Raw genomic sequence first — 12,479 nt, forward strand, 5'->3', positions numbered from 1 at the left:
ACCCACCTGGTGGGTGCTGGGATCTATGGCCATATAGTGAAGGACCTTGAAGGTCACTTGAAGAACTTGGGCTGAGTCAGAGAGCACTGGGAGGCTGTTAAAGACTTTTTATGCATAAGACAAATATTTAGGGAGGCAGACACTATGATATGCATGGCGGATGCAGCAAAGAGCCCCAGAGACAGTCCCTGCCCTTATAACTTCAAATCTAGTGATGAAGACAAATACTGAACAAATACAAAATGTGAAAGTCAAACATAAAAAGAGAATACATAATTATAAATCTTAAGAATATTAAGAGAAAAGGTATCAGGTTCCAGGAGAGCATATAATGAGGGGTGGATCTGTGGTAGGAAATCAGGAAGGACTTTTTGGAGGCAGCAGTTTTGCACTGAGATCTGAAGAATCCATAGGAGTTGGCTGGGAGACGGCCAGGGTAGGAGAGAGAAAAGAGCACTGGATTCTAGGCAGAGAGAACAGCACAGGCAAGAGTTCACAAAACTGAAGAGCCATGGTGGCCGGAGTTCCAGAGAGGAGGGGTGTGTGGCCTGGGGGGCAGATGAAGCAGGCAGGACCTTGGAGGCCACTTGAAAGATCTGTCTTTGTTCTAAAAACCCTGAAAAGCCAAGGAAAAAAGATTTTATCCTAGGATTGACATTCAAATCTGCATTTTAAAAAGGATCCTTTGGGCTTCAGTGCAGAAGACAGATTGGAGGGGAGCAAGAATAGATGTGGGCAGCCCAATTAGGAGACTGAAAGATGATGACAACTTAGACGAGGGTGGTGGCAGAGGAGATGGACAGAAGTGGACAGATTCAAGAAGTAGTTGGAAGGTGCAACTAACGACCTTGTGATGAATTGGATGTGTGGAGAGAAAGCAGTGGTCTGACGTGACAGCAGAGCTGGGTTAGGGAATCTAGCTCAGGTAGTGAGATTGGAGCCAGAAGGGCTGCCTAGAGCCTGCTGTCATAGCCCAGATGAGGAGGGCAAAGCTGTGTAGTGGGAAGAATGCCATTTTGGTGTTGGTGAGGCCCGTTTTGAATCCTGGGATTTTTCCCCCTTTTTAGCTGTGGCACCAAGGCAGGCAATTTTATAGGTTTTAAACCAGAAAATAGGAGGAAGGGGGCTAATGGGCATTCTACCTGATACGGTTTTCCTGCTAATGTTCATTTAAAAATTACATCTCTGCTTGCTCCATGCCTACCCACCTCCCTGCCAGATTCAAATATGCTGATTTCAGTGAAAAGACATTTAAGAGCACATATTTGGGTTCTTGGACATACAAAAAACTCCATGAGGACAGGGCCACATTTTATTCATCTCTGTAGTTTCCTGTCCTCTGAGATAAAATTGGTTAACTGTCATGAACCACTTATTTTAGTTTGTAGCATATATCATAACTATAATTTGATAAAATGTATTTAATATTTGTCTTTCCCACAGGATTGTAAGATCTACAAAGGCAAGTAGTAGGTCTGCCTTTGTCCCAGAGCAGAGAACTTGGAAGGCCTTTGTCATGAATGAATGAACTTTTGTTCCCTCTGGTGTCCTGCTTCTCAGGACAGATTTGGCTCCAAATCTATACTCAGTGAAAGATATGCTGGATGATGGGGACCGGGCACCAAGGATTCTAGCATGAGCTCTCAGCTGGCGCAGTGACATGGGAGATAATTCACTCAGGATGCAGACTGGAATCTGAGTGTCACTCTGTAAAAGAGGGCTGGTCAGCTGTACCAGGTGCTGTTGAGGGTCAAGGAAAAACAGGACTGAGAAATTACATAATTGGCTGCAGGAAGTGGGCCCTCTCAGGTGACCTCTGAGGGAAGGTGCCCAATTAATAGTGGCAGCAGGAGTTCCAGCATGAGGACCAAGGAGTAAGTGGGCAGGTAAGGAGGGATGGAGACCTCCAATGCAGATGGCTCCTCCAGGCTGTTTTATTAGTGATGCCAAGGAGAAAAACCTGACATGGAAAACAAAAGAGATTGCTTTTTAAATGCTGACTTTTGAGGTGTGTTGAAGCCCAGGGGAAGGAGGAGGTGGGTAACCAAAGATTCTGAGAGCACCTGCGTAGTGATGCTTGTGCACAGAGGTGTCTCCAAGATGGGCTTGGTCTTCATAACTGTGATACCTAGGCCTGGCCCAGCCCCACTCACTGAGGGGCATGTGCATGGGATACACTGGAGACCAAGCTAAGTGTTTTATATGGGTCATTTCATTTAACTCAGCACCCCCTAGAATAAGGGTGTATTAGGCTGTAGGTGCACACATGCTTGCACAGACACATTTGCACAGACACACACGCACACAGGCTCCTCAGAGCATGAAGCTAAAGCTTGGAAAGGTAAAGTGGTCCATCTGTCACAATGGGTAAATGGCAGGACCAAGGTTTGATTCAAGGAAACGCTGGGAGATATTCTTGCAACTGAGGCATATCCTGCCTGGCCTTGGGTGGTACCTGAGGCTCTGCCCATTAAACCCTCTGCTCATCTCCTCTCCAAACATCTGTCACTGGGGACTGAGAACCTGAACTAACATCTAAACCAGGAAAATGCAGGCCTTTCTTTGAAACTTTGAAAACTCCTTTCCAGGGCTGAATGAGGACCCCCAGGGGCCTTAGGCACTTTTGTCTTTGTGGGCTCCTTCCTTCATAAAACAATAGCAAACATTTTATTACTGTGATGATATAAATAGAAATATATTAATATTATATAGTACAATAGTTTATTGGACTGAAATGTTTTCTTTCTTCTGATTTTATAGAAAATGTTTTCAGCAGTCTCAGGGGGTGTTACAGGCTCTGTGCCTACTGGGGCCACTGGATGAGTCCTGCTACTTTCTCATCCTCCAGTCTGACCTGTTCAACAGAGCAAACGTCAGATAGTCATGGCACCTGACCCTGCCTTAACTGTTTGGCTGCAGGCCTCAGTTTGCTCATCTCTAAAGTCAGTGAAAGTAGATGTCATATTTTTGTCGGGCGGTCAGAGTGGAGAAGGTGAGCAGATACCATAAGCACACAGCCCAGAGTATTGGTCGGCCCAGAGTAGGTGTGCTTCGAAAGTTAGTTCTCAGTCTCCGTCTCCTTCGAGCACCGTCCTCCACGGGGTTCAGGGTGTAGCCGGAGGTGGGGGCCGCAACCTCCTTGGCAGTGGGACAGAGCCCGCAGTGTCCCTGGGCCTTAGGAAATTCTCGCCAGACCCTGGGAATCCGGCGTCGCAAAATAAACACGGCCGAGCCGCTAATCGCCAGCTCGAAAACAAAACGGCGCTGCGCTCAGCGATCTGGGCAAAGCCAGCCCTCCCTCCTCGGGCTCTTGGCCGCCGCCCTCCCTTCCTCGCGCTGCTCGGCTCGCTCAGCTCAGCCCCGCGCAGCGCAGCTCGGCAGCCGCCACGCCGGGGCGGGCACGGTCTCCCAGCTGCCAGCGCAGGCTCTGAGCTCCCTCTCCCCGCCCGGGCTCCGCCAGCTCTCGCTTCCGCGGGGACCCCTTCGGGCAGAAGTCGCGTGGCGAGGGCCAGCGGCAGCGGCACGAAGTTGGGGGCCGGCGAGGATGAGGCTGTCCCCGGCACCCCAGAGGCTAAGCCGGAGTCCGGCGCTGCTGGCTCTGGCGCTGCCCCTGGCCGCAGCGCTGGCCTTCTCGGACGAGACCCTGGACAAAGTGCCCAAGTCGGAGGGCTACTGCAGCCGCATCCTGCGCGCCCAGGGCACGCGGCGCGAGGGCTACACCGAGTTCAGCCTCCGCGTGGAGGGCGACCCCGACTTCTACAAGCCGGGAACCAGCTACCGTGGTAAGTGGCCCGGAGTGGCGTTGGGGGGGCGGGACCCGGTTCCCGGAGAGCGCCGACCGCGCGGTGCCTAAGGAGGGCGCACAGTCCCCGGGCGCATGTGCCCTGCGGTCCTGGCTGCCCGCAGCCCTTTGAGCAGCGAGCTCTGCGCGGTTCCCCAGCCGGCGCCCGGGGCCGTCGCGGGGTCCGCAGCAGGGCGGGAAAGCCCCAAGTCCGATGCGGGGTTCGCTGGCATGGGCTGTGGCCGAGCGGCGCGACGTGCGGGCCTGGCTGAGAGGGACCCCGGCTTCTCCCAGTCGGGTCCCAAACAAGGTGGTGGCTCGGGCTTTCCGCTCTCCCATCCCTGAGACCGAGGATGCCAGCTTCTCGTTGACCGGCCCCGGCGGGACGGCCACTCCGGCTTCCCCGGACAGACTCCTTCAGGAAGAGGGACTTCAGCTTCTCCCCTAACTGGTCCCGGGGAGCGGGGAGGAGACAGGGAAGAGCCTGAAGCTTTTCGGAAGGGTTCCTGGAAATACCACCAAATTATTCTCTGATGGTCCCAGGCGAGCGAGAAGACCCTGAATTTCGAGGACAGGCTCCCAGTGAAACGGGTCTCCACAGAGCCCTGGGTAGGTCCGGATAGCGAAGGGGAACCCGGTGGGGACGGAAAGGAAGCCCAAATTCCTGAAGCCGGCTCCCTGGAGGCTGGGGGACCCTGCCTCCCGCAACCCCGCGCCTCCGCGCCCCGGGCGTCGCGCCTACGCTCCTCCGCTGAGAGCGGGCTTTCCGGAGCGCCGGGAGGGGATCTCCAAGGAGGTGGGCGCCTCCCGGGCAGGGCTGGAGCTCGACCGGACAGACCCCTGACTCCACGCCCACGGCTCACCGCCTCTCTCTCCTCAGCCCGGTACCTCCCCAGACATCTCCCGAGCTGCAGTTCTGCGGTGGAGACGCAGGACCTCGGGCAGGAAAGGAAGCCTGCCTGGCCTCACCTAAGACCCCGCGGGCGGGAGTGACAGGACGTGTGTCCCCACACCCTCTTGTCCTTCCTAAGTCGGCGCTGGTGTCTAGCAGGACAGGGCGGTCTTTGAGCGATTTGGAGGGGCAAACGGGCTCCTAGCCGCGGGCCTTCCATCCCCGCCTTCCTGGTTCCTAGAGCGTTGCGGGAGGAAGCGGTGGGAACACTGGGGAAAGTTTGGGGCAGTGTCGGTGGACGCCGGGGCCACACAGGCGACCAGAACCAGGGAGCCACCCTTCTCAGAACGCTTCGCGCGTTTTTCCGAGTTCGTGTACCCCACTTGTCCTCCTGGTTCTACCCAGGGACCGTCTGTACGCGGACACGCTCAGCGCAGGGCGGGGAGCGCCTCTGACTCCGGCGCGCGGGTCGGCAGGATCCCTGGTACTCCGCGGAGAAAGACGCGGGGCAGAAAACACCCGGCCCAGCCCGGGAAGGAGCGGCTGGTTGGCCGGGCTGCTGGAGCGAGACGAACCTACCAGCCACTAAACCTTTCTGCGGAGCTGGAAGTAGTCAGTGCTCTCCACGGATGGGAGGCAAGCGGGGTAGCCCCACTGGCTTTAGTTCTCCCCCAGACGGAGGACCTGGGTTCCTTGGGAAACTGCCCTAGTTTCACGTGACAGGGAAAGAGGTGGTTCTAGAGTCCGACGGACTTGGGTTTAGTAGCTGTGCGACCTTGTGCCAGTTCTTTAATTTCTCTGAACCGGTTTCCCAGCTGTGAAAACAGCTGTTTATCCAACCTACAACCAAATGTAGGGGGTAAATGAGTTTACAAAGATGAGTGTGCCGAAGGTCCCCAATACATGTAAAGTATGACTTGGATATGAGGCCCGTATTGGTTTACTAATGGAGGTATGTGCCTGGGCAGATTTGCTTTGCCTCTGAAGTAAGTGTGTGTGTGTGTGTGTGTGTGTGTTTGCTTTGCTTCTGAAGTGTGTGTGTGTGTGTGTGTCCTTATGAGTTAACTGACTGACTGAATGATTGATTTGTCCATCCTAGAAGCCTTGCCTAAGACTGTTCCTGATGTAAAGCCTGAAGGATTTTTTGAGGTGATTTAAACCTCAGGCCTAACCTGGGGCCCAGGCATCTCTTCCCACACTAATCCTCCCTCCTTGGCTGAGCGCTGGCAGTGGGGGCCCCAGCACGGGGAGGAAGAGGCATCTGTGTTCACACATGACTGCATAAGTGTCCACAGCTGGTAGATAGGAATAGGGACTGGGGTATGCAAAGCATTAGACTTTCACACTACAGGTTATTCTAACCTAAAACATCAGCCTTTTGGACTGTGATGCCCCTGCTCGGGCTATTGGTGGGCAATCATTTTTTCTCCTTTCTGGTGTCCAAGAGATCTCAAAATGAAGATCCTGCAGGAACCATGCTGAGATCTTCTGAGAAAATACTCTGAGATTAGCAAACCTGATTCTGCTACTCAAAGTTGGGAAGAAAAGGGCACTGGCCTAGTTTGTGAGGCTTTCTGTTGGCTTATACTTTCTTAGAATAATTATGTTAAAAGTAAACCTAATGCATTCTGCTCAGTATATTGACCTAGGGCAGTGGAAGTTAACATTCTCCTGGTGTTCTATTAGCTTTTTAATTTTTTCCTGGATTAGGGCCCCTCAGAATCCTTGGAATCATTTGCTTGTTTTTCTGCTGCACATCTTTGTTCCCAGTTTTCCAGTTCATCCCCAAGCAGCTTCTGCTCTCCATGCCCCTCACCCCAGTATCTCCTTCAGGTATTCTAGACTGGAATACCAGGGTCGCTATTGTAAAATTATTGAAATGCAGGGTTTCTTCTCAAAGCCAGGATCCAACTGAGATTATTATTCAGCCTTTCCCAAGTTGTTAGCACTATATTGACTTTCTTCTCTCTCCACCACTTCTCCCTTCTCTTCTCTCCTCTCCCTCCCTCGTCCCCCCAATCTGCCTGCTTCTGCAATAATTATGCTTTAGAAAGCTCTGAAAGGCCTGCTCTGTTTCTGACCATGGCCTCCTTTGAAAAGGAGATTACAGTGATTAAAAATAACAAGTTGAGGATCCTCAAGGGGCTTCCCTTAAAGGACAATTTGCAGGACCAGGCATTCCTGGATCACAATTTCAAGCCAAATAGAAGAAAATCAACTAAAATGTTCAAGAATTGATTGAAAATAAAAGAAGGTCTTTTGTCTGTCCAAAGGTCTGTTTATTAGGGAAATAAAGCCAGACCCTGGCTAATGAGAGTGGCTTTTCCTAGATGTTCTTTAAAGGGAAATTGCAAGAAACTTGATGGGAAAAGAATGTCCAGTTGAGATTTCAAAAGCTTGTCCAACTTCAAGCATAATTGGGGGATTTGTTCCAAACTAGGAGGTTTGAGACCTCCAAAGCTGCTTTGCCTTCTCTTTCTTTGTTCCACTCTGGGGCCCACACTGCTATAGCAGAGTGGGTCCCAGAGTGCCCCATCTTGGCCTCGGGGAAAGAGCACAGGATTTGCTGTTGGCTGTTTCAGTTCTGCTCATTCACATATTCACTGTGTGACCTGAGGCAGGCCATTTAACCTCTCTGAGCCAAAATTTCACTAACTATAAAGTGATAGTACCACCCTGCGCCCACTACAGTATTGCTATGAGGATTAGAAATAATCCATGTCAAAAGAAACTGTCACACAATAGGTGCTAAAAATATATACATTATAAGATGATTATTTTGGAAATAGAAAGATACTTGGCATCAAGTGCTGGATGAGACATTGTGTTAAGTATTTCCTACTCATCTCACTATTCCTTATAGTACTTTGAGGTGGTTTATTATTATTATTACTTTGCAGATGAGAAGAGTGAGTCTCAGAGAGGTTTAGTAAGTTGCCCATGTTCACACAGCTAATAACCAGTGGAGTTAGGATACAAACTCAGGAGTGTCTGTCTCCTAAATCTGTGCCCTTACCCAGTCTTCTATACTGACTCAATAAAATAAATTAGGAATAGAATGAATTCACTCAGCTACCTTCAGACTTCTGGATGGTGAGTCTCTGTTGAAGGAAAACAGCAAGAACAGATCAAGATAGCAGCTGACATATCTTGGGAAACAAAATATAAAATGATGAGTCCTCACTTACATTTGCTTTTTTCTCTTTTTATAGACTTCAGTATTGCATTTCCCCATAAACCAGAGGATTAATTTAGAAACATGAAGAACCTTGTCAATCTTTAGCCAATTTCTTTTGTTTTTGGAAAACAGAAACAAATTGGATAGGGGGAAAAAAACCTAATTTGATTGTTGCTTTATTTTTATGTGCAAATATTATGTGATCCAGCAAAATTATTAGTTTGAAAAGTAAATATATAGAATCAGAGAAATTTAAGCTGGATAAGGTTTTTTAAATAAACTGTTTCTTAGTAGAGTTTTTTTTTTTTTTTTGAGAGGGTATCTCTCATATTTATTGATCAAATTGTTGTTAACAACAATAAAATTCAGTATAGGGGGGTCAATGCTCAATGTACAATCATTAATCCATCTCAAGCCTAATTCTCGTCAGTCTCCAATCTTCTGAAGCATAACGAACAAGTTCTTACATGGTGAACAAATTCTTACATAGTGAATAAATTCTTACATGGTGAACAGTACAAGGGCATTCATCACAGAAACTTTCGGTTTTGATCATGCATTATGACCTATAAACAATCAGGTCAAATATGAATATTCATTTGATTTTTGTACTTCATTTATATGTTGATCCCACATTTCTCCCTCTATTATTATTATTATTTTTATTTTTAATAAAATGCTGAAGTGGTAGGTAGATGCAAGATAAAGGTAGAAAACATAGTTTAGTGCTGTAAGAGGGCAAATGTAGATGATCAGGTGTGTGCCTATGGACTAAGTATTAATCCAGGCTAGACAAGGGCAGCAAGACATCCACGGATGCAGAAGATTTCTCTCAAAACAGGGGGGGTGAGGTTCTGAGCCTCACCTCTGTTGATCCCCAAATTCTCACCTGATGGCCCCCCTGCGACTGTGCCTGTCTTAGGTTCTTCCTCCCTTGAGGAATCTTACCCGTCTCTGGCTAACCAGTCATCTTCCGGGGCCATACAGGGAAATGTAAAGTTGGTAAGTGAGAGAGAAGCCATATTGTTTGAAAAGGTTACTTTTTACTTCTTTGCAGATTTATGCCCTGTGGCTTCTATGCCCAGCACTTGTCTCGAGGTATCTTTACCACCTGGAGGAATTATGATACTCGGTAAATTCGATATGAGGCACGAATTCTATTTAAGGGTTGTAATTAGGAAGGAAGAAGAAAAGCTATAGAGGTAGCATATGGAAGGAAACATGGGAGGATTGATTATTTCTTTGACATATCTTCTTGTAGAGTACCTTAAGTATGTATAGGTTTTAAACTACTAACTAATTTGCACACACATATTAACATACTAGGAATATGGTGACATAAACAAAGCAAATCTATAATTACCATCCATCTCCAGTGAAGCCAAGAAAACCATTTAGGCACCCTAGGCATTTGTGAAAATTTATCTATGATATGATGGATATTGTCCAACTGTACTTGAACAATCAGACAAATTAAAGCAGCCCATTTCTGGGATCTGTTCACATCCCATATGTTCTTTTAACCGTAGATAGTCTATAGTCATGAGATTTTGGAGTGCTACAACTTGCACCCCTCCCAACTCCTGGTTGAGTTCCAACAGTACAGATCCGGTCAAATTCGTTGTCTCACTGTATGCACATGCCAGCCTAGACATCTCCCTCCTCATTCCTATGGCAAGTCCAGTAGACGGTGGGCTGGATGCAGCCACAACCGCAGCATCGTCCGGATCCCTGTGGAGGCTTTTTGATGATCATCCCCCGGCACAAGTCCACCAGAGAGTGCTGATGCTGGAAGCTCCTCCTCATATCGTATCTTAGTTCATTTTCTGGGTATTCAAGCTAGGCCTTGATCTACTGCATAGAAACAAACAGACCCTTTGCCCACACTTTGACATGCCCTCTATACCACTGTGCAGAACTCATTGGAGGTCAGCACACAGGAACTGCTTTTTTTTTTTATTAAGAGAAAGGAATATTATCAGAAAAGAGTACCTCCATAGCTGATCATCTGACACCCTTTAAGTGATCAACATTAAGGATATTTAAAGCATGCGTTGATCTTTGATTTACCAATAGTTTTATCTTATCAAGGAGTAATCCCCCTTTTCTTTCTTTCTTTCTTTCTTTTCTTTTTTTTTTTTTTAATTTTTAATCTACACTTACATGAAGAATACTATGTTTACTATGCTCTCCCCTATATCAAGTCCCCCCTAAAAACCACATTACGGTTACTGTCCATCAGCTTAGCAAAATGTTGTAGAGTCACTACTTGTCCTCTCTGTGTTGTGCAGCCCACCCTCCCCTTTCTCCCTCCCCCCCATGCATGCTAATCTTAATACCCCCTTTGTTCTTCCCCCCTCTTATCCCTCCCTGCCCACCCATCCTCCCCAGTTCCTTTCCCTTTGGTACCTGTTAGTCCATTTTTGGGTTCTGTAATTCCGCTGCTGTTTTGTTCCTTCAGTTTTTCCTTTGTTTCTATACTCCTCAGATGAGTGAAATCATTTGGTATTTCTCTTTCTCCGCTTGGCTTATTTCACTGAGCATAATACTCTCCAGCTCCATCCATGTTGCTGCAAATGGTTGGATTTTTCCACTTCTTATGGCTGAGTAGTATTCCATTGTGTATATGTACCACATCTTCTTTATCCATTCATCTACCGATGGACATTTAGGTTGCTTCCAATTCTTGGCTATTGTAAATAGTGCTGCGATAAACATAGGGGTGCATCTGTCTTTCTCAAACTTGATTGCTGCGTTCTTAGGGTAAATTCCTAGGAGTGGAATTCCTGGGTCAAATGGTAGGTCTGTTTTGAGCATTTTGATGAACCTCCATACTGCTTTCCACAGTGGTTGAACTAATTTACATTCCCACCAGCAGTGTAGGAGGGTTCCCCTTTCTCCACAGCCTCGCCAACATTTGTTGTTGTTTGTCTTTTGGATGGCAGCTATCCTTACTGGTGTGAGGTGATACCTCATTGTAGTTTTAATTTGCATTTCTCTGATAATTAGCGATGTGGAGCATCTTTTCATGTGTCTGTTGGCCATCTGTATTTCTTTTTTAGAGAACTGTCTGTTCAGTTCCTCTGCCCATTTTTTAATTGGGTTATTTGTTTTTTGTTTGTTGAGACGTGTGAGCTCTTTATATATTCTGGATGTCAAGCCTTTATCAGATCTGTCATTTTCAAATATATTCTCCCATACTGTAGGGTTCCTTTTTGTTCTATTGATGGTGTCTTTCGCTGTACAGAAGCTTTTCAGCTTAATGTAGTCCCACTTGCTCATTTTTGCTGTTGTTTTCCTTCCCCGGGGAGATATGTTCAAGAAGAGGTCACTCATGTTTATGTCTAAGAGGTTTTTGCCTATGTTTTTTTCCAAGAGTTTAATGGTTTCATGACTTACATTCGGGTCTTTGATCCATTTTGAGTTTACCTTTGTATATGGGGTTACACAATGGTCCAGTTTCATTCTCCTACATATAGCTGTCCAGTTTTGCCAGCACCATCTGTTGAAGAGACTGTCATTTTGCCATTGTATGTCCATGGCTCCTTTATCAAATATTAATTGACCATATATGTTTGGGTTAATTTCTAGAGTCTCTAATCTGTTCCACTGGTCTGTGGCTCTGTTCTTGTGCCAGTACCAAATTGTCTTGATTACTATGACTTTGTAGTAGAGCTTGAAGTTGGGGAGTGAGATCCCCCCTACTTTATTCTTCTTTTTCAGGATTGCTTTGGCTATTCGGGGTCTTTGGTGTTTCCATATGAATTTTTGAATTATTTGTTCCAATTCATTGAAGAATGTTGCTGGTAATTTGAGAGGGATTGCATCAAATCTGTATATTGTTTTGGGCAGGATGGCCATTTTGACTATATTAATTCTTCCTAGCCATGAGCATGGGATGAGTTTCCATTTATTAGTGTCCCCTTTAATTTCTCTTAAGAGTGACTTGTAGTTTTCAGAGTATAAGTCTTTCACTTCTTTGGTTAGGTTTATTCCTAGGTATTTTATTCTTTTTGATGCAATGGTGAATGGAATTGTTTTCCTGATTTCTCTTTCTATTGATTCATTGTTAGTGTATAGGAAAGCTACAGATTTCTGTGTGTTAATTTTGTATCCTGCAACTTTGCTGTATTCCGATATCAGTTCTAGTAGTTTTGGAGTGGAGTCTTTAGGGTTTTTTATGTACAGTATCATATCATCTGCAAATAGTGACAGTTTAACTTCTTCTTTACCAATCTGGATTCCTTGTATTTCTTTGTTTTGTCTGATTGCTGTGGCTAGGACCTCCAGTACTATGTTAAATAACAGTGGGGAGAGTGGGCATCCCTGTCTGGTTCCCTATCTCAGAGGAAATGCTTTCAGCTTCTTGCTGTTCAGTATAATGCTGGCTGTGGGTTTATCATATATGGCCTTTATTATGTTGAGGTACTTGCCCTCTATTCCCATTTTGCTGAGAGTTTTTATCATGAATGGATGTTGAATTTTGTCAAATGCTTTTTCAGCATCTATGGAGATGATCATGTGTTTTCTGTCTTTCTTTTTGTTGATGTGGTGGATGATGTTGATGGATTTTCGAATGTTGTGCCATCCTTGCATCCCTGGGATGAACCCCACTTGGTCATGGTGTA

The 12,479-nt window shown here is 46.6% G+C and overlaps 1 protein-coding gene across 1 annotated transcript in view; it reads left to right on the forward strand.

The window, feature by feature from the left end:
* Positions 1-3,256: 3,256 nt before the first annotated feature.
* Positions 3,257-12,479, forward strand: part of SPON1 (spondin 1) — a 276,360-nt gene continuing 267,137 nt past the window's right edge. The window contains exon 1 of the mRNA XM_037026719.2: positions 3,257-3,782. Within this exon, the coding sequence (XP_036882614.1) occupies positions 3,545-3,782 (238 nt within the window). The 5' untranslated portion in view covers positions 3,257-3,544. The remainder of the gene's footprint in view (positions 3,783-12,479) is intronic.

This window comes from Manis javanica, chromosome 11 (genome assembly GCF_040802235.1).
Source record: "Manis javanica isolate MJ-LG chromosome 11, MJ_LKY, whole genome shotgun sequence".
In the NCBI taxonomy this organism is placed as follows: domain Eukaryota; kingdom Metazoa; phylum Chordata; class Mammalia; order Pholidota; family Manidae; genus Manis; species Manis javanica.